Here is a 20,805-nt window from a genome sequence, read left to right as displayed (position 1 = left end):
TTACCCAGCTAACTTCACTCTATTAGATTATTAGATATTATTAAACTTGAAAATATTTTATTTTGGGGGTGATTTGATAAAGTTACAGGCAGTACTTCTGCATTTTTTGTTGACTTTTGCAGGCTGCTGGTTGTCTTCTGGTTTGTGCAGTTTCTGCCTCCACAGTGCTGGTAGATGGACCAGGGCACCCTCAGCAATTTCCTGGTGGGGAGGGCGGTGGGCAGCCTGATTTCAGGGTGGGAGACCATCAGGAATGAATGTATTTGGCCACAAACCATTAGGAGTGCGGTTGGCCCCCATTGCACCTCAGAACTGTGGGTCTCAGACTTCAGTGAACACAAGTCATCAGAGTGATGGATAAAGCATGCAGGTGCCTGGGCCTTATGCTGAGTCTGACTCAATACATCTGCGGTGGGGGTCTGAGGATTTGCATGGTTAACGAGCACAGTTGATTCTGTTATCAGACCCCACTAGGAACCATTACCCCAGATTCACCGGGGACTGTGGGAACTCAGGGACCCTTGTTAGTAGGAGTGACTCCTGGTGGGATTTCCTGGGGCAATGCTGGGAGGGGAGGGCACACCTGAAGGTCCAGCTAGCATCCCTTTCTGTTCCCTGTCTCTCCACAGCAGGGCAGCAGCTGCCCTGAGCATCCAGTTCCCAGGGACCTGCCTGTGGGCCTGTGTTTGGGTGTCTGAGAACGGCTTCCCACACCACCCACCCCCACCCCCACCCCCCAGCCCGCTCTGCACATAATCTGAATTTCCAAACAGTCATTATCTGTGGTATTTAATCCAAATTCGCTTCTCTACCCTCCTCCGTTACCCCCTTATTAAAATAATTTTAGAGTTTTAGTAACAAAGGTCTTTTTCAAAGGATTTCTGATTAGAAGTGGACTCTCAAGAAGGCTTTTGGGAATTATGGATGTAGCATGTGCTTGCTCATTTCATGAAGATAAGATTTTTCCTTGAAGATAAGTCGATCTGATGATCAGGACACACAAGTGGTGGTGACTATTGTTGATATTCATACACTTCACCTGCACTGCTGTTGTGTGTTCTGTTTGTAGAATCCATCCCCATACAGTTGGAGGGCTTTTTTATTATGAGAATTTTCAGCCTGACACAGAACTAGAAAATACAGTTCCCATATATGCATCACCCAGTTCCCAGAGTTACCAAGATCTGTCATACTTTTTGACAGCTATTTTTTTTTCCTGTCCTTAAATATTTAAAAAAATTTTATTTTTGTGTTTTATATAGTTCTTTTTAAATTTATTTTTAATTGGAGTATAATGGCTTTACTATGTTGTGTTGGTTTCTGCTGTACAATGAAGTGAGTCAGCTCTCTCTTGAGCCTTCCTCCCACCCCTCATCCCACCCCTCTAGGTCATCACAGACCACTGAGCTGAGCTTCCTGTGTTACACAGCAGCTTCCCACTAGCTCTCTGTTTTACACAGAGTAGTATATAAATGGGGGCTTCCCCAGTGGCTCAGATGGTAAAGAATCCACCTGTAATGCAGGAGACATGGGTTCTGTCCCTGGGTCGGGAAGATCCCCTGGACAGGGAATGGCAACCCACTCCTGTATTCTTCCTTGGAGAATCCCATGCCCAGAGGAGCATGGCAGCCTGCAGAGTCACAAAGAGTCGGACACGACTGAAGCGACCAAGCACACACCCTGTATGTGTGTCAGTGCTGCTCTCTCAGTTCCCCGCTCTGTTCACAAGTCCGTGCCCTACCTGTTCTTGAATGTTGCTGGTGGTTCTCTAAATGGTTCATTTTGGGAAGGACGCAAACACGAGATGCTTTGCTTGGGCCTGAGTGTGGCAAGCCTGTGTGGTAACGTGAGGTTGTCCTTTTTAGGAATGTGTCCCGGAGAACCTGGAGCTGAAGCGGAAGCTGTTCGCTCAGCTGGACAAAATCGCCAATGACCACGTTGTCTTAAGCAGCTCCAGCTCATGCCTCCTGCCCTCCAAGCTGTTCGCTGGCTTGGCACACGTGAAGCAGTGCCTGGTGGCCCACCCCGTGAGTATGTCCAGCCTGGAAACCCAGCGAGTCTCATTTGGGTTTCCAGGAGCAATTCATCTCGACGAACCTGCTTGTGCTTTTTAACTGCTTTCCTGAGATGTAATTCATATATCACACAATTCAACTTGTACAGTCTCGTAGCTTTTTAGTATATTTAGCAAGTTGGATGTTATCATCATTTAAAAAAAGAATTTTATCCAGATTTCCTTGAATTGTATCTTGTATCTCATGCGTTGTAAGAAAGAATGAACAAATTCTACAGACTTCTGGCCTCAAGTCACTCACTGTCACAGGCCTGGGGTGCTGTGGTGAGGTTGGCTCCCACCACCTGAGTTGATTTAGGACAGGTGGGGCATGTGCTCGGGTGGGGTGTGTGCTTGGGGTGGGTGTGAGAGTGTGGCTGCCGGAGGGGGAGCAACCAGGGCATAGTTACAACTATGACCCGGGGAACGGGGAGGCCACATGTGGTCTCAGCGTGCCTGTGGTGCCATGTCTCCTGGGGGGGCGGGTGGGGGCTGAGTGGGCAGAGGGAGGGCGGCTGCCAGGATGGCCCGGGGGCAGCAGGGCTTAAAGGAAGTGTGGGCAGGAAGTCTGCAAGGCAGCCTGCGAGCGAGACTGAGACAGGAGTGAGCCAGATGCACAGAAAGATGCCTTTTACCTGTTTGTCCTGACCTGTGTTCTGCCCTTACAAGGCTCACAGCCCTGCAGAGACCCCAAGCCCAACACCCCTGTCTTGCCATAAAGAGAAGTTCATCACGGACAGACATGCTCCCAGTTCTTATAATTCTGATGTTTAAAAAGGCCAGAGGTCACACATCTCTGTAGGAACTCAGTGACTCCAGGAAGGGGGCCAGTGATTCAGCTGAGAATTGATTTATAGTTTATTTGAAATAGGTGCTCCCCCAGGACAGGCTGGGAGCAGAGGAAACCTCCAAGGTGTGAGGGCAGCTGCCCCTCCAGGCTGTTCAAGGGGAAATACGTTCTTCTCTCTCCTGTGGAAGTCATTTTAAAATGGATGCCTCTTGTACTTTTTGGTAAATGTGAGATTTTTACCCGTTTTCACCCATACTCAGAGGAAAAACAACTTAAAATACAGTATCGTTTGGAGAAAGAGTTTAGCGAGCATGTATCTGCTTAGTGGTGAGGGTCATTAGCAGCCTTTTGTCAAATAGCATTTTCTTTAGAGGTAGGAGAACTCTCTCTAAGAATCTTCAAGAAGGATTTCTCAAAGTAAACCAAGAAAACCAGAGCCAAGAAACCACAAGAAAACCAATGCTGGGCAGGCAAGCCGTCCCACCACGGGCAGACTCTCTTCCTGTCTCAGATGACACTTGGTGCTGAGGCTCTCGGGCGTTGCCTCTGTGACTCATGGGTGAGATTTGATCAGGGGAGCCAATGTTTGAGGCTCAGCATGGAGACATTAAGGGAGTTCCAGGTTTGAGGAAGATACTGCCCATAGCACCGATGTGGTAGAATGGCAGTGATTCATGTGGGAAGAGGAGGCTGGGCGAAGGTGGGGAGAAGCCCGTGAGGGCTGGACAGCTGGTGGCAGAGCCCCGGGAGGTCAGCAGTAAACATGTAGGAGGCCCACTGGCACCCGTGAGCTAGAACCTCAGGGCTGGTTACAATTCCTGCAGTTCTGCGCCCAAGTTCTTTGTCTCCCGTCTTTGCGAACGACTTTATTCCTCCAGTTTCTTGTCATTGGATGGGCCCCTCATTCCTGTGTTGAACCTGCTCCCAACCCACCCCGATTGTTCAGGATTGTGAGTGATACCCCACATGCCAGAGCCATCTTCTCAACTCTCTCCCAAGGTCAACCCACCATATTACGTGCCGCTGGTGGAGCTGGTCCCACACCCAGAGACGGCCCCCGCCACCGTGGACAGGACCTATGCCCTGATGCGGAGGGTTGGACAGTCCCCAGTCAGGCTCCTGAGGGAGGTCGACGGCTTCGCCCTGAACCGCCTCCAGTATGCGGTCATCGCTGAGGCCTGGCGGCTTGTGGAGGTGTGTGGTTGGGCTGTGGCCCGTGGCTGAGCGGGGACGGGTGGGTGGGCTGGGGGTGGGGGTGGGGGGGATGGGAGGGACAGGAGGCTGGAGGGGTGGGCAGAGAACCAGGTGCCCGATCTGTTCCAGAGACCAGGGGCACCCCTTCCTCTCAGAGATTCCTCTGTACCATCAGTCACCTGATACTTGCACGTGATGAAGACTTCTATTCTTGCCCTTTCCTGTCATTTCCACACCATTTTCTCTGTGATGTGCTCAGTTTCCTCACGGTCTCAGACTGCTCCCCACCCCCAGTGGTACTGTTTTTCAAGAGGAAAAAGGAATTATATTTTGAGTAAACTTGTGTCCTTTAAAGGAACCCCATTTATTTCACGAGCTTGAGGAAGAAACAGTGGATGGTTTTTAAACTTGTTAGTTCTATGCTTGTCTCCCATATAGAGAGACTCTATATAAAGACTCCCATATAAACTCTCTATATGTGAGTTTATTTATATATATATATAAATAAACTCCTCTCTATATGGGAAACAAGCATAGAACTAACAAGTTTAAAAACCATCCACTGCATCTGGTCCCATTACTTCATGGGAAATAGATGGGGAAACAGTGGAAACAGTGTCAGACTTTATTTTAGGGGGCTCCAAAATCACTGCAGATGGTAACTGCAGCCATGAAATTAAAAGATGCTTACTCCTTTGAAGGAAAGTTATGACCAACCTAGATAGTATATTCAAAAGCAGAGACATTACTTTGCCGACTAAGGTCCGTCTAGTCAAGGCTATGATTTTTCCAGTGGTCATGTATGGATGTGAGAGTTGGACTGTGAAGAAGGCTGAGTGCCGAAGAATTTATGCTTTTGAACTATGGTGTTGGAGAAGACTCTTGAGAGTCCCTTGGACTGCAAGGAGATCCAACCAGTCCGTTCTGAAGGAGAGCAGCCCAAAGCTGAAACTCCAGTACTTTGGCCACCTCATGTGAAGAGTTGACTCATTGGAAAAGACTCTGATGCTGGGAGGGATTGAGGGCAGGAGGAAAAGGGAACGACAGAGGATGAGATGGCTGGATGGCATCACTGACTCGATGGACATGAGTTTGAGTGAACTCCGGGAGTTGGTGATGGACAGGGAGGCCTGGCGTGCTGCAATTCATGGGGTCACAAAGAGTCGGATACGACTGAGTGACTGAACTAAACTAAAAAATATATCTACATATGGACTTCCCAGGTAGTTCTAGTGGTAAAGAACCCACCTGCCAATGCAGGAGACAGTGGTTCGATCCCTGGGTCAGGAAGACCCCCTGGAGGAGAGCATGGCAACCCACTCCAGTATCCTTGCCCCGAAAATCCCATGAACAGAGGAGCCTGGCAGGCTACAGTCCATGGGGTTGCAAAGAGTCAGACACGCCTGAAGTGACTTAGCACACAGAGGTTTGTCACTTTCTTGAAGGGAAGGCTTTTTGTTTCATTGATTTTTTTTCCCCCCTTATGATTTTCCTGTTTTTCATCTCACCAACTCTGGAGGGAGGGTGTCTGTCCCTTCATCCTTGCAGCCAAGCAGGAGAGAGAAATTCTAGAGGAGATGGGGTCGGAGGGTGGGGGCCGCTACTGCGGGCCTGTTGTAGTGGGAAACAAGGGGGGACATGACCAGGTGTGGGGGGATGGGCAGGAAAGGGCTCCACGGGGCACACGGTCCCACCCCCGGCTATAACTGCATGGGGGCTGGTGGGCACTCACAACCGCTCAGTCCTTTTACTGTGGCCCATTTGGCTGCGGAATCAGGCTGGAGCAGCCCTGGTTGGCCGGGAAACGCTGATGACCGCAGCCTAGGGGCCCAATGTTAGGTCCGTGGGTGACGGATCCTGTTGCTGGGAAAGTGCTTTTCAGCCCATCCTCTTAAGCTGATGCGCATGATGAGGGAAGAAGTGCTGAGATGATAGACTCTTGCCCAGACAGTGGCGGAGCTTGCACTGCCCATAAATTCCTGTCCTGTTACAAGAGGGTCGTGGAGGCGAGCGGGGGTGAATCACAGAGCCGCTGAGGATTCTCAGCTCGTTGGAATGTGTGGGTGGTAATGAGCTTCAGACTGCTGAGCTCAGGTGTTGTTCACGCTTCTGAGAAACAGAACCTCCAAGTGGGTATCTGCCTGTGGGCCCTGAGCTGCGGGGCTTCCAGGGCTTCCTTTCTGGTGTCCAGTTCGGGACGTAGTATCTGTGGTCCGTACAGGACCCTTGGAGAGAGTGCAGGCCTCTGTGGCCCAGCTTTATTCTGGACATGGATGCAGCCACTGTGAGCACTGCTTTCAGCTACTAAGGTGCATGTCAAAGTTACGTGGTAAAATGAGCAGACCAGGCTTTCTGTGGTAAACTCCATCAAGTGTTTCTGTTGAGTGTAGTTTAGGACAGTGCAGTGTTTCCCTGCAGCTAACTTTAATCAAGTCTAATTGCTTACATACAGCTGTGAATACAGCTTTTTTTTAAATACATGTTTTATTTTTCTACTTTTGGCTGTGCTGGGTCTTTGTCTAATAAATGTTTTCATTTATTTTTCTATTATTGACTGTGCTGGGTCTCTGTTCCCGCTCAGGCTTTTCTCTAGTTGCGCTGCAGGAGCTTCTCATCTTGGTGGCTTCCCTTGCTGTGGAGAAAGGCTCTCGAGTATTTGGGCTCCAGTAGTTGTGGAACACGGCCTTAGTTGCTCCTCAGTATGTGGGATTTCCCAGACCAGGGATCAAACAGGTGTCTCCTGCATCAGCAGGTAAATTCTTTACCTCTCAGCCACCAGGGAAGCCCAACGTTGATTTTTTTAAAACGATTTAATTCGCTTTCACTTAGAACACAAACATGTCTAAACAACGAACACTAGGTTTTCGCTGCTCCCTCCATCCTACCCCATCCGCCAGACGGCGTCTCCCTCATCCCGCTGTCCTCCTGCTTGGCATCTTGGCATTGTCGTACAGCCTTTGATTTCAGGAGCGGAGGTGCAGATGGCAGTCTGCTTTTCCTCATCTCCGTTGTGTGAACAGAGGGTCCCTCCAAAGGTGGCGGCCAGATAGGGCAACTCCTCAGGCCTGAGAGGAAGTCCCTTCTCCGGTCACCGCGAGTCCGGTGCTCCTGGGTCAGACCTGCCGCTGGGTGGTGAGCTCCTGGCCTTGTCCTGAGAGTGTTCTTAGACTGGGGGGAACAGCAGCTCCTTGCCAGAGAGGGTGGCTGGGGGAGATGGTGCAGCCCAGGGAGTCTGGGGATGAGAGGACCCGAGGTTGTGGATGCCTGAGGAGCACTCACACTGCTCTCGCTTGGGCTGCGATCGCCTGGAGGCAGGAGGTCCTTGGCTTTCTTCTCTCCTTTCAGAGCCAAGGTTAGCGTGCGTGCCCCTAGTTCCCTAAGCCCAAGTTCATCCAAGAAGTTTACTACTCACACACGCGGCCTCTGAGAAGGACCTTTACTGAGTCCAGGGGTGGCAGAGGGAGTTTTTTCCACGAATATCACCCTGAGTGGGTTCCCTGAAGCCCAGTAAGTGCGGGCCCTCCTAGCTGTTCTGGAATGAAACCAAAACAAATGGACAGCGAGGAGGCGAAGGAAAGCACAGGCCCAGGCTGAGCCACACGCTCCCCGGCACTGGATCAGGGAGGCTGCAGCCCCAACAGGAGGAAGCAAGTTCAAAGCCTGGCTCCAGGTGGTGGGTGTGGGGCTGGTTAGAAGGTTTCTTCAGAGGAAGGTGCTGGAATTAGCAGGGCTGCTTCAGCTTGGCTCCCCTGGCACATGGCCAGAAGGGAAAAGCAGAGGCTTGAGTGAAGTGCTGCTGAACAGACCTTGGCGACACCCGTCTGTGTATTTGGCAGAGAGATTCGTATAGAAGGACGTGAAGGGAAGTCAGAGGAGCCAAGAAGGAGCCGGGCTCCTGCCTCCAAGCCACCACGCCCTCCGCTGTAGGACTCTCTACATTTTATGTTGTCTAAAATTTAAACGTGAAGGTTTAGGGGTTGGGAATTCCTTGGTTGCCCAGTGGTTAGGGCTCCACTGCTGAGGGCCTGGTTTTCCATCCGTGGTCTGGGAACTAAGATCCTACAAGCCACATGCCCCCTCCTCCCCCTCAAGAAAAAGTTTAAGGATTAAAAAAAATAAATTTATTATCTATTTATTTATTTGGCTATGCCATACAGCTTGTGGGATCTTAGTTCCCCAACCAGGGATTGAACCTGCACCCCCAGCAGTGAACATTCAGAGTCCTAACCACTGGACCACCAGGGGACTCCTACCAACCTGCAGATTAACCGACACCTGCTTTCTCAGCTGTTAGTTGGAAGAGCCTCCTGTCAGTGGCCTTTCATTCAGAGGTCAATGGAACAGGAGATGTTTTTTGTTACAGGACAGGTCTGGAAGGACCCCATGGTCTCAGCATTTTTAAGAAGCCCCAGAACTATATCAGAAGCACACCCATGGCTCAGCAGGTGTTTAATGTCTTGCACTGACCACTGGGAGCCATCAGAGAAACTAGAGGCCACTCATAGCTGACCTGAGTTACTCCACATGTAACAAACTGTGGAGCCGGAAGGCTGCAGGAGCTTTTCTAAGGCCAGTGGTGGTTTTGCGCAGACTCGGGCTTCCTGGGTGGCTCAGATGGTAAACAATCTGCCTGCAGTGCAGGAGACGCAGGTTCGATCCCACATCAGTTAATTAGAACTCTTCCAGCAGCGATGATCTGTAAGAAGTAGACCATTTTTATAACAGTGTTTACTGTTTTATGGGAGGTGACTTTCTGAGTAGCCACAGTGGCGAGCAGTAAAGCCCTATTCAAAGGAGACATGCTGCTGATGTATTATTTTAGAGACAACTCCAGCCCCATTAACAGATAAACATAATGAAAACACCAACCACACATTCAGTTAAAAAAAAAAAAAAAAACCTGTCTGGCATGCCTGGGTTACTCTAACAGTGTTTAAAGCAAAAACATTTATGCTAGTGTTCTAACAGCTCTGAAAAAAAAGAAAAGTGAGGTGCTGTTACTCTAACACCTGACCGCCTGTCCTCTTCCACAGGTGCTCGGGCAGTGAGAGGTTTCAGCTCCTCTGGTGTGAGCTGATAGGCAGGCCTGGGGCCCCTGATGGAAGTGCAGGGTGGGGTGGGAATGTGTCCCCAGGAGAGGAAGCAGAGAAGGGGGCCACAGGTAACAGCTGGACAGGAGCCTGTTCATCCCGCCCCCAGTGCAGGCGGGAGCTGGCCCTGGAGGTCAGAGGGGCAGACTGGGTTGTGTGTGCCAAACTGAGTTGTATGTGCTAAGGGGTGGGGCTTTCACTGCTTGATTCAAAGTGAAAGTGTTAGTCCCTCAGTCGTTCCTGACTCTTTGCGACCCCATGGACCTTGGAATTCCCCAGGCAGGATCACTGGGGTGGGTTGCCATCAAACCTCTCTGTAAAGAGCTTTGTTCCCGAGGACCCTCAGTCCTGGCCTCACCGAGCCCCGGTGCACTTATATTTGCACAAACAAGGGATTTTGCTGTGAATGGTTTTAAGGTTCAGACTTTTTGTTTCTATTGGCCTCTTTACCACTGGTGTTTTTCTTCCTGAGAGCTTTGTCACGAGAGAAGTGAGTAACACCGCTGTGGCCCAAACAGCTCTGGTTGTTGTTCAGTTGCTCAGTTGTGTCCAACTCTTTGCAACTCCATGGACTGCAGCACACCAGGCTTCCCTATCCTTCGCCTTCTCCTGGAGTCTGCTCAAGTTCATGTCCATTGAGTCTGTGATGCCACCCAACTATCTCATCCTCAGTCATCCCCTTTTCCTCCTGTCTTCAATGTTTCCCAGTGAGTCAGTTCTTTGCATAAGGTGGCCAAAGTATTGGAGCTTCAGCATTAGCATCAGTCCTTACAATGAATATTCAGGACTGATTTCCTATAAGACTGTCCCTTGGATCAGCACTAAGTCTTTCCTCTCCTTCCCTTTCATTTTTTGGTTTATTTCCACTGAAGGCTTTATTCTCAAAAATACTCACAGGGAAAATACCACTTCTATTCCCTACCCTGAGTTAGAGTGCTTTTATTTTTCTGCGTTCTTGTCTAGTCTGTGTTAAGAATACTTTCCTCAAGTTTTTGTTCATTTTTAACGGCTCGTGATATTTTGTTTCATTGATCTTTTTGAAAAAAATCTAACCTTTCCCCTGTTGTAGGATGTTTTAAGGTCATTGCAGGTGCCTCTTTGCACGTTCAGACTCTTCCTCTGGCTCCCTCTCCCAGAATGACTCGGGCAGCGGAGTCGCCCTGTCCGAAGGGATACCTTACCGGAGGTTGGGCCCACCTGGGGCCACACATCCCAGGGGCCCTGCCAGCCGAAATAGTCCTCCCTGCATCTCCCATCACCTCCCCCGACCCAGGATCCTGTCTGAGGCTCTTGACGCAGGGGAGGGAGGGTTGTGATCCAGTACCCTGTTGCATCAGCTAAGCGTGTTCAGTCAGCTCGTCTCCAAGGTGCTCGGAGCCTGGTCATCCTGAAGGAATGGCCCCGCCCCGCTTCCCAGAAAACGCACAGCTCATGGACCGCCAGTCTTGGGGTGACGAGAGCTGGCTGGCAGCACGGGGCAGTCCTCTCTGTGAAGTCCTGTCCTGTCCTTGCCCCACCTCCTCCAGGAAGGAACTGTGGGTGGGGACAGGCGGAGGGGGCCTCTTTCGGTCTTGCTCTGGAGCCAGTTTCGTGGTGCACGTCGGACACGTGGTGCCTGTCAACAAGTATAGAGAGGAAACACGCAAGTGTGTGTGCGTGGAGGGAACGAATTCATGGCTCCATGTGCTTCCTCATGAGAAAAGCCGGCCTCCTCGTCACCGTGGCAGTTCTTAGTTTAAGCTCCACTATCTGTAACTGCCTTACTCCGAATCCTGGGTCTGCATGGGCTGTGGGGTTGGACTTTCTAAAGGTGGGCCCGGCGCCCCTAGTTGGGCTTTACCATCTCGCATTAGGGTCATTCCTATCTGGCTCGAGCTTGACCGTCTCTGGGAATCTGGGGTTAAGTCTCAAGGGGCCTCTTTCCCTGAGACCCCTTGTCCTGAGCCTCTGACGGGGGTGATGCTGGACCATCTCAGGATTCACTCATTCTCACCCTCAGATACATTTCATTGTCTAACACGTAACCGAGTAAAATGTTTTTTCCCTTGGTCAAGACACTGGATTGAAGCCTGGACGGCTCTGGTTGTGGGCTGGGAAACTTGTATATAACTTTGTCCCAATTCCTGGGGGCCAAGTCTGTTCTGGTGGTGGTGGTGCTGGCTGAGGTGGAGAAGTGTTTGCACAAGAAAAACTTGAAAATTCAGGACCACATGTGGTGAAAAATAGAGCAAAACAAAGTAGAAGAAGATCAAGAGCTGGGAGTTAGTAATTTCTAGAAAAGGATAAAAAAGAAGAGAGAGAGAGACCAGGAAAGATGGCGAGAGAAACATGAGAAAAGCAAGTGAATATGAGGGCAGCCCAAATACATGAATTAAATGACAGAATTTAGTAGGAAAATGGGCTGATTAGAAGGAAGACTATTTCTGTAGCTGGTGATCAATAGAGGAGATAGTCCCCAGGCTTGCCTCACTCAACACATTTTGCATCCCTGAACTGTACACAACCCCCCTTCTTCCTCGTCTCCCCAGGTCCAGGCCAAGTCCTATGGTGGGTATTCTGGAGATGTCTTCCCGCCTCCTCTCCCTGCCCACAGAGTGCCAGACCCAGGATGCCCGAGGGTCCCCTGTGAGGGTCGGCCAAGCAGAGGGCCGGTCATTCTGTCACACACAGTGCTGACGGTGTTTGATACATGTGATTAGCATCTAGTCAGCTGACTCAAGTAAGGAGATTGTTCTCAATAATCTGGGCAGACTTCATCCAATCAATTGAATGACCTTCAGGGCAGAGCTGAGGTTTCCACCAGTCAATCCTAAAGGAAATCAACCCTGAATATTCACTGGAAGGACTGATGCTGAAGCTGAAGCTCCAGTACTTTGGCCACCTGATGCGAAGAACTGACTCATTGGAAAAGACCCTGATACTTGGAAAGATTGAAGGTGGGAAGAGAAGAGGACGACAGAGGATGAGATGGTTGATGGCATCACCAATTCAATGGACATGAGTTTCAGCAAGCTTCAGGAGATGGTAAAAGCCAGGGAAGCCTGGTGTGCTGCAATCCATGGGGTTGCAAAGAGAGCCAGACACAACTGAGCGACTAACACACAAAGAAGTCTACCTCAGAAAATCCATATGGAGCAGAAAGAAGCAGTTAGGAAGAGGAGATATGAAGACTTTTCCCTTTTCTAACTTGTTCAGCTAATGAATAGCAACTGATAAAAACCTGACCGCCCTCCGTGGATGAAGGAGGAGGGAAGGACCAGAAGCCCAGAGGAGGTGTGGGTCCTCCGGACCTGACAGTGTTGGGTGGTGGGAAGCCCTCTGACCCTTTGTCTAGTCAGGTCACTGTCCCTGCTCACGACACTTACAAATCAAGAATTAACTGCTCTGGGGTGGCTCACTTTGTGGGTGTTTTGAAATCTTTGGAAGTCAGCTCTGAAAGTGCAGAACATAATTGTGGAAAAAGAGAGCCAAGGCAAACAGCATCACAGGTCAGGCTGGCCTCCCGGTCCACGTCCCTCACAGTTTGGTGCTGGAATGAAAACACCAGGCTGTTGGAATGTTGACCCAGGGACCAGGGCTAGGGGGTTGGGAATCAGCCATCCCCACCCAGCTGCCTCTCACAGCATCCCCAGGGGCCAGGGTGGCCCTGGGAGAAGACCGGGCCGGACACAATGTGGGAGGTGGGGCACCTTGCCATCCAGCAGTCGTTTCTGGTGGTTCTGGGCAGCCCCACCGGCCTCGTGTGCACTGTTTCCTCCTGACACCCCCCTCACCCCCAGTGCTGTCGCCAGGAGCGGAGGCCAGTAGACTGAGCATTTGAGTGACCTGAGTGGATCTGCTCTCATCAGTGGTCACATGAACCCGAGGATGGTTTAGGACTAATAGGAAACTTGGAGGACTCCTCCTGCTGATGAGGTGCTTGATACCCCGGTGTTGGCACCAGGGGCAGGGAGCCCAGGCTGCTGGGGGCATCGGCTCTTGGTAGAGGACGTGCCAGGACATCCTTGGGCCACCGGCGGTCATGCAGGTTGTCAGCACGTGTCCCTGGGCCTTCCCAACAGAACGCATGGGTGGTGGAGGCCCTGTGAACGGCAGCCCCACCTCTGCAAACACACAGCTCTGAGCTGCGTTTCATCAGGGAAGCACTCTTCTACAAACTCGTTAAAAGCCGGGCAAGGCCAGGCTTGCAGGCCGGCAGAGCCTGAGGATGGCTTTCCTGCTCCTCCGATATGGCCCCAGATCTTAGGTGTCAGGGGACACTTCTGGCTGTTTCCTCTGACGCCCCATCCCCCGTGCCCCCATCCCCTGTGCCCCCTCCTCCCCTTCCCTGAAGCTGTAATGGGAGCTAGAGAAGCCAGGACACTAGAGGTGGGGACCATAGGGACAGGAACTGAATTGGTGTCCAACCATTTCACGAGCTGATCTCTTCTCAGGGTTCATTCGTGTATGATTGCCGTGTGATGCCACATCTGACGAAGCCTGTTCTAGGGCTTCTGGGGTGTTTGGGGTCCTGTTTAGGGAAGTGAGGATGAGAGCAATGGTAACGAATTGCCCTCCCTATGAGCTCACCTTTGGACCCCATTCTCTCCTCTCAGGAAGGTGTGGTGTCTCCGGGTGACCTTGACCTCGTCATGTCAGACGGCCTGGGCCTGCGGTACGCGTTCATTGGGCCCCTGGAGACCATGCACCTCAATGCGGAAGGTAGGGGCTGCCGAGGGGTCTGTGCCGGTTGCTGCTTTCGTGGTTTGTAAACAGGCTTGCCTTTTCTTACAACTGAGGAGAAGCAGCACCATGTAGGAGACGCTGCCTGGAGATATGTCTCATGTTTTTCTTTTTCTTTCTTCCTTTTTTTTTTTCTTGAGAAAAATAATTCAGGTATCATGAGAAATTGATAGGGAGAGACTGAGAACAGTTAATTCTCAAACAAATAGAAACAGAAGTTGATGAAACTCGAGAACAAACAGCGTGCAGACAGGAAGGAGGCCCGCGACAATTTTTCAAACAAAGCAGCTGATAAGAAAACCTAATTGGCTGACTGTGATAGTGGTGGACAGATGTAGCTTTCAACTTCAGAGCATTCCGGGGAGCAGAGGGAGTCAGTTCTGAGATCTGGCTCAGGACCGTGGACATGTGCGTGATTCCTCACCGTGCCACCAGAACATATCGGGAACGCCTCCTTTGGGGTGTAGTTTTTCGTAAAGCCAGCATCTCAGGTTAAGGCTGGTTACTAGTCTTAAAAGCTACGGTTTATCTGGAAGTGGCAGAGATATTTTAGGATGTGTTTTTAATCTAATAAAATAGTGCCTGAGAAAGAGGGGGCCAGCGTGCTTACTCTGCCATGAAGTGCCAGCTGTGAGTGGTGGGTTTGGCTGGCGGGGCCCTGCTGGACTTGCAAGCTAGATGACCTGGTGCAGGTCAGTTCACTGCCCCTCAGTTTACCCACCTGTAAAACTGGTATAGCAGCCGTGACCTTCACAGGGGTGGTATGAGAGTAAGCCAGATGGAGACACTGGGCTTGAGTCAAAAACAGTGAGATGAGCTAAATCTAATCTCATGAGAATCTGTTTTCCCCCCATCTTTTCTTATTTTGTATAAGCAGCTCTTAAGCAGTTAGGTTCAAAGTCTTCTCTTTGGAGGGGGAGGGGGCCTGTGCCACACAGCATGAGAGATCTTAGTTCCCTGACCAGGGCTCAAACCTGGGCTCTCTGCAGTGGAAGCATGGACTTGTAACCACTGGACCACCAGGAAAGTCCCTCATGGTCTTCCAGAAAGCTAAGCTTTGTGAGTTTTTGGAAGTGGATATTGTTGACCAAGCAGAGGGCATGGATGCAAAGAAGATTGGGGGGTGGGGGTGGGGTGGGCAGCTGAGTGGGATAAAAGGTGAAGTGGCTTTTTTCCTTCCCATCGTCAGTGAGATCATTATTCTAGAGTAATTCCCATACCACTCACCTTTCATGGTGTATAGTAGCCAAAACTACAGTTGGAAATAAATTAAAACCCTCCTTTTAGACCCTAATGGGAGGGGAGAACTTTCCTTCACTGGACTTTCATTCACAGCACGGGTTCCAACTCGCCACAAATTTCCCGTATGTGCAGTGAGTGCAGGCTACTGGCCTAGCAGACAGTAGGCGTTTATCCAAGAGCTGAGGGCCTGCTGCAGAAAGTGTTCTTATGTTAGTAGGGCAGAAATATTTATTGGCTTTCGAGCAAGTTGGGGGTAAATTATGAATTGTATAAGAGTTTTACTGTATTTTATTCTGTTCTGAAAAAATGAAAAGCTCTTTTAAAACTACAAGTTTTATAAAAGGCAGTAGGAAAAAAGGTACTAGAAAGCCCCTGGGATTCTCAGATGACTTCACTGGGGCCACAAGAGAGGAGCGCTTGTTGAGAAGTCATTAAGTAGCCGGAGGTGAAACAGGGCACCTGAATTGCATCCCAAGGCTCATGGTGGGGAAGGAGGGGCAGGGCAGCTCGTTTTCCCCGAAAGTGGGTGAGCTCACAACTACAGCACACCTGCCTGCTCTCTCCTCTCTCTTTCCAGCTTTTTTTGTTGGGTGTCTCTGCTCCCTCAAAACGGGTAAGCTGTATTTGTGCTTAGATTATATCACCTTTAGTTTGAATAAACCTACAAATAGGCACAGTGAAGTAAATATTTAATTTCCAAAAGTAAGCAAGTGTTTGGGGCATTTTCCACGTTGCAGAGATGCTGCATATCCAGGAGAACTGGCGGAGGTCGGGGGGCCCTCCCCAAGCTCTGAACTGCCCCCCATGCTTCTGGTAAATGCAGCAAAACCCTTCAATTTAAAAGGGAGCGTCCAGAGCTTAAGTGCAGGTGCTGATGTCAGAGAAGTAGTATGTTTGAATTTTCACCCATCGGACCACTTTCTCTTCTGAGACAAAGTGGGTGTCATCCTTCTTAGAGAGAAGCGAAATGATATGAGCCAAATGCAGTTGAAATCAGTGAATTTAAGCTTTCACACAGATGTAGATACACAAAAACTAACCCCACAGAAGTTATGCGTCTTTTTTAAGGCGTGTCCATTGGAGATCACTTTTAAGTGAATCATGCAGTGTATGTGATCCCTGGAGGAGGCCATGGCAACCCACTCCAGTATTCTTGCCTGGAGAATCCCGTGGACAGAGGAGCCTGGCGGGCTACAGTCCATGGGGTCGCACAGAATCGGACGCGACTGAAAGGACTTAGAATACACGCACATGCAGTGTCTGTGGGGCAGGTGCGAGCCCTGCTTTGGGTTGCTTCACATCCTGCAGTTTGTTTGTTCCCTGTTATCCTTTTAGCCTGCCTGACCAACTGCTGAGTCTCCCTGGTTCTGAAAGAGGCTGGCTGAGGGCCAGGGCAGCTCAGCAGGTTTGGAGAGGGGTTGCACTGGGCTCCTGTGAGACCTGCCCCGAGCGCAGGCCTGCACAGACCGGCCTAGCCTCCCTGCCTGGAGGGCAGGGGCGGGCTAGGCTGTGTGTGTGTGCGCGCGGAGCGGCTGGTCCAGGCAGGCCACCCCGTGTGCGGGCAGCCGATGGCTTCCTCTTGGAATCAGCCTCCCCCACGCACACCTGACGCTACCCTGAGGGCAGCGTCCCCTTTGCCCCTTCAGGGTCAGCCTCTACTCCACGTGCTTCTCCACCACAGACCTAGGACTCCGTACTCCACTGAGGCGCCGTGTCGGCGGACGCGTTGGGAGGCGTGTGGTCAGGGATCATCTGCAGCCCCCTGGGGCTGGTGGGGCCCTAACCTGACGGCCACAGCCGGGCCTGCCCTTCGGGGGTAAATAGCCCGTGTTGAGAACCTGTCGCCCAGGAGGTGAAGAGCCAACTAGAGCCCATGGGTAAGAGGCAAGTAGGGAATGGATGCAGTTGAACTTGCCATCTTTGGTTCTCAGAGGATGCATTTGAGTGGTGTACACAGGTGACCTTGTAGGCACATTGTTGAAGGAGACGTTTGTGGTGCAAAGAGGACTCACTTGACGCTTGAGGACTCAGAGCTGACCTGGGCTGTCTGAGGTCCCTGAGAGATGCTAACCCAGGCACCATGGGGGCCTGGAGGTCGGGTCGCTTCTCAGGGCTTTACTGCTGGGAGAGGCTGAGTTCTGACCCCGGTGTGGCTGAGCAGGGTGCGTGTCCCACTGGCCGGCCCTTGACACCCATGGTGGCCGGACCCTGCGGACACACCCAGGTTTGGGTGGAGACAGAGCTCACTGACCCAGGGGTGTTCTTGTTTCCTTCTGCTTCCAGGTATGTTAAGCTACTGTGACAGGTACAGCGAAGGCATGAAGCGTGTTCTGAAGACTTTTGGACCCGTTCCCGAGTTCTCTGGGGCCACAGCTGAGAAGGTGCACCAGGTATGTGAGCTCCTGCCTGCAGAAACGAGGTGTCGCCTGCAACTGGAGTCTTTGCCTTGACCTCCAAGTTCCTGTTGCTGACCATCCACGGCCCTGTCAGGGTCACAGGGGACCCTGTGAGCAGTGTGACCAGGGATCTGGTGGCTCACCCCAGCTGTCAGTCCCCCCAGGTTTGGGGAGTTACATCAGTTGAGGGTTTGCCAGGCTTCTTCTGTCTCTGAAAGCAGATTCAAGAGTGTGCACAAATAGGAGCGGTTTTCCTTCTGCTTAATTAGTTGTCCTTCACGCTTCTTTCCCTTTCTCCTCTTTTTTTTTTTTTCGTTCCCAGGCCATGTGCGTGAAGGTTCCGGATGACGCAGAGCACTTGGCTGCCAGGAGGGCGTGGCGGGACGGATGCCTCATGAGACTTGCCCAGCTGAAGCGCCAACTGCCCCAGTGATGCTGCAGTGACCACTGCTGCCCCCAAGCGGGGACCACCAGCCCCCAGTCCCGTGGCCTTGAGACACCAGGGTGGGGAGGGGGGCTGCGGGAGCCCGGCAGAGGGAGCCCTGCTTGCTGTCCTCACCCTGGCAGGTGCCTGAGGGGGCCATGCCCCAGGCAGGGGTTGATCACAGCTGCTGGGGTCTGTGGACCATGGATGCCCCCCAGCTCCCAGCAGACAAGAGAGCTAATCATCCGAAGATTTGACCACTTACTTTCATGTGATTCCACGTGTTTACATATCATGATCGGTGGTTGTAGTTTCAAGTCATTTTAATCTACTGCAAAATGTTTTTGTAATTATTTTCTGATCTCTTGCTGAGGACCCTGTGGTCCTACACATTTGAGGAGTTCCCTTCATTTTTCTGATCCTTATTCCAAATAAAAGTGTTTGATTGCATAAAGACATCTTTTCTTTTGCTCTTTCTGAGAAAGATGTGTCCTGGTGATGGACAACAAGTGACCACGATGGTCAGGTCATAAAGCAGATGCTTTGTTCGGAGCTCCCTGTCTGCGGTTCGGTGAAAACCCACACTTTGGGCTGGTGTTTCCCATGGTGCTGTTGGCCCCAGGGTCAGGCATGTTGGAGAAGCCCCCTCTGAGGGTGGTGGGCAATCCCCAAACATCCCCACAGGGAGCACACGAAGGTAACTATTACCCAGGCCCTGTGTTGCCTCAGCCTAGAGAAGGGCTTGGCATGGGGGACAGTTCAGAAAGGGGGTCCTGAGGGTGACCCTGGGCTGTGGAGGCCGTATGCAGGACAGAGGCTCTGGACCAGAGGCTGGAGTGAGAGGCAGAGCAGCACCCTGCAGGGAGGGGCCCTGGAGCCCACAACCTTCCCCCGGGGCCGCCCCCTCACCCCCGCTCTCGCCCTCACTGCATCGTGTCTGGACCTGTCCCAGCCTCCTAGCCTGAGAGGAGAGCAGATAGGACAGAGGTCCCGTGCTCTCCTGTGGGACCCTCAGTTGCTCTGAGCCAGCCCAAGGCTGCCCAGCTGGGGCTGCTCCCCTGGTTCCCTCTGGCCCAGGGGGCCTTCCCAGGCGGCTCACCCCCACCAGCATCCCTTCTTGTGGCCAGGGCCGGGCTCCCGTCAGAGAGCCCGCAGGACACTGCACCCTCTGGAGGAGCTGCAGCTTTTGCTCCTGGGATGGGCCCTGGGGCTCAGCTCCTGCCTGCTCCGTGCTTGCTGGACCCAGGCTGGGGTCCCTGGAGGGTCTCTTGGTGGGAGAGGAACATGCATCCCCCACTGGCAAACGTTCACCTGCCCAGGTGACTCTGGACAGATGGGAGGGACTCCCAGCCTCTCAAGGACACTCCTATCCTTCAAGGGCTTCGCAGCCAGTCCAGCCCTGGGACTTGGGGAAGTTGTCCCAAGGCGTCCCTCAGCTGGAGGTGATGACCTTTTGTTTCCTTCTCGGCAGGGCGGTCATTTGTATTCTGCTGAGGGAAGACTCTGTTCCCTTCCTTTTGGGCTGGCTCTTTTTTTGGGTTTCTACTTTTTTTCAGATCTCTGAGCAAGGCCACTGCCCTTCCCCCAACACACCAGATTCCACACCTCCCCCTGGAGTCCGGCCGCTCCAGCCCCGCTCCTGCTGGCCGTCAGCTCCTGGGCTGGAGAACATCTCTGGTCCTGGCCCCCTGCCCCGCTCCCTGTACCCCATCTGCCATCCCTGGGGCTGCTGGGTTTCTGCCCAGTCCCACCTCTGGACCGACACAGTCTTTTTCGCTTACCATGAGGATCTCAAATGATCCCTTCACTTTTTTTGGAAAAACTGCCTTTTAATTTTGTGTCCTTAGATACACCATGCTTTTTCTTTTTGTTTCTTCTTTGTTTGGGGGGAGTGGGGTGTTTAACCTGAATAATTCCCAAAATAACTTTACTTCCACCACCCCTTTCCTTCCGGAAGCTGGCTAAAGACCAAAGTCTGCCTCCTAACCTCAGGCCTCCTGTGAGGATGACCCTACAAGTCTCCCAGAGAGGAGACCGTGGACGCCAAGCACTTCCTCTGTTGCTCTAAGTGTCATCGTGTAGAGGCTGGATTAATGTGCAGCGTGGGTGAGTAGACATGGGCCTGTGGACTGGGCCCAGAGCCTCTCAAGAGCGGGGCTGCAGGGCGAGTCCAGCTAGTGGGGGGCTGCTGGTCCCCCAGTCTCCCCTGGGCTATTGTACCAGTGGAGACTGGAGCCAAGGAAGGTAACGCCTCCCATCTCAGGAGCAGCTCTGCCCTGCGTGAACGTCCAGGGGCCACCTCCTCCCTGAAGCCCTCTGGGCCCTCTGCCAGTCTCTTGAGACCTCCTCGAGTGGCTGCGGCAGCACACGTCCAACCCCCAGCCAGCTGCAGGGGCCAAGGAATCATTCAAGTCTTGTTTCTGGGGGCATCTCACGCAGAGCAGGTTCTCAACAAAACTGGCCCCACAGACAAACGGACTTGATGGTCTACTTCAGGCCTCTTGTGGTAACAACTGGGTGGGTGACTTGGAGAAACTCTCCACCAAGGACAACAAGAAATGAGCCCACAGGGGCTTTCCTGGAGGTCCAGTGGTTAAGAATCTGCCCTCCAACGCAGGCGATGTGAGTTCCATCCCCAGTCAAGGAGCTAAGATCCCATGTGTTAACAAAGCAACTAAGCCCGTGCACTGTAATGAAGACCCAGTGCAACCAAAAAAATTAAAAAGCAACAAGTACACAAACGTCTTCTCAAACAGAAGAGCTAACACAAGATGTGAGGAATCTGAGCCACAGTCTGAAAACTCAGGAAGGACATGCACGCAAGGATACCTCTTGAACCATCAGGGCCGCCAGCCGGGCTCTCTCTGTGTCAGTAAGAAAAACAGCCACCATGA

At 51.9% G+C, this 20,805-nt stretch overlaps 1 protein-coding gene across 1 annotated transcript in view; it reads left to right on the top strand.

Annotated features, from left to right (window-relative positions):
* The window catches only part of CRYL1 (crystallin lambda 1), a 64,448-nt gene extending 46,079 nt beyond the window's left edge, over window positions 1-18,369 (top strand). Inside the window, exons 4-8 of the mRNA XM_018056536.1 lie at window positions 1,866-2,027; window positions 3,843-4,037; window positions 13,723-13,828; window positions 17,375-17,481; window positions 17,810-18,369. Of these exons, the coding sequence (XP_017912025.1) occupies window positions 1,866-2,027; window positions 3,843-4,037; window positions 13,723-13,828; window positions 17,375-17,481; window positions 17,810-17,920 (681 nt within the window). The 3' untranslated portion in view covers window positions 17,921-18,369. The remainder of the gene's footprint in view (window positions 1-1,865; window positions 2,028-3,842; window positions 4,038-13,722; window positions 13,829-17,374; window positions 17,482-17,809) is intronic.

Source organism: Capra hircus, chromosome 12 (assembly GCF_001704415.2).
Source record: "Capra hircus breed San Clemente chromosome 12, ASM170441v1, whole genome shotgun sequence".
NCBI classification, from domain to species: domain Eukaryota; kingdom Metazoa; phylum Chordata; class Mammalia; order Artiodactyla; family Bovidae; genus Capra; species Capra hircus.
This window is presented reverse-complemented; position numbering and strand designations above follow the sequence as displayed.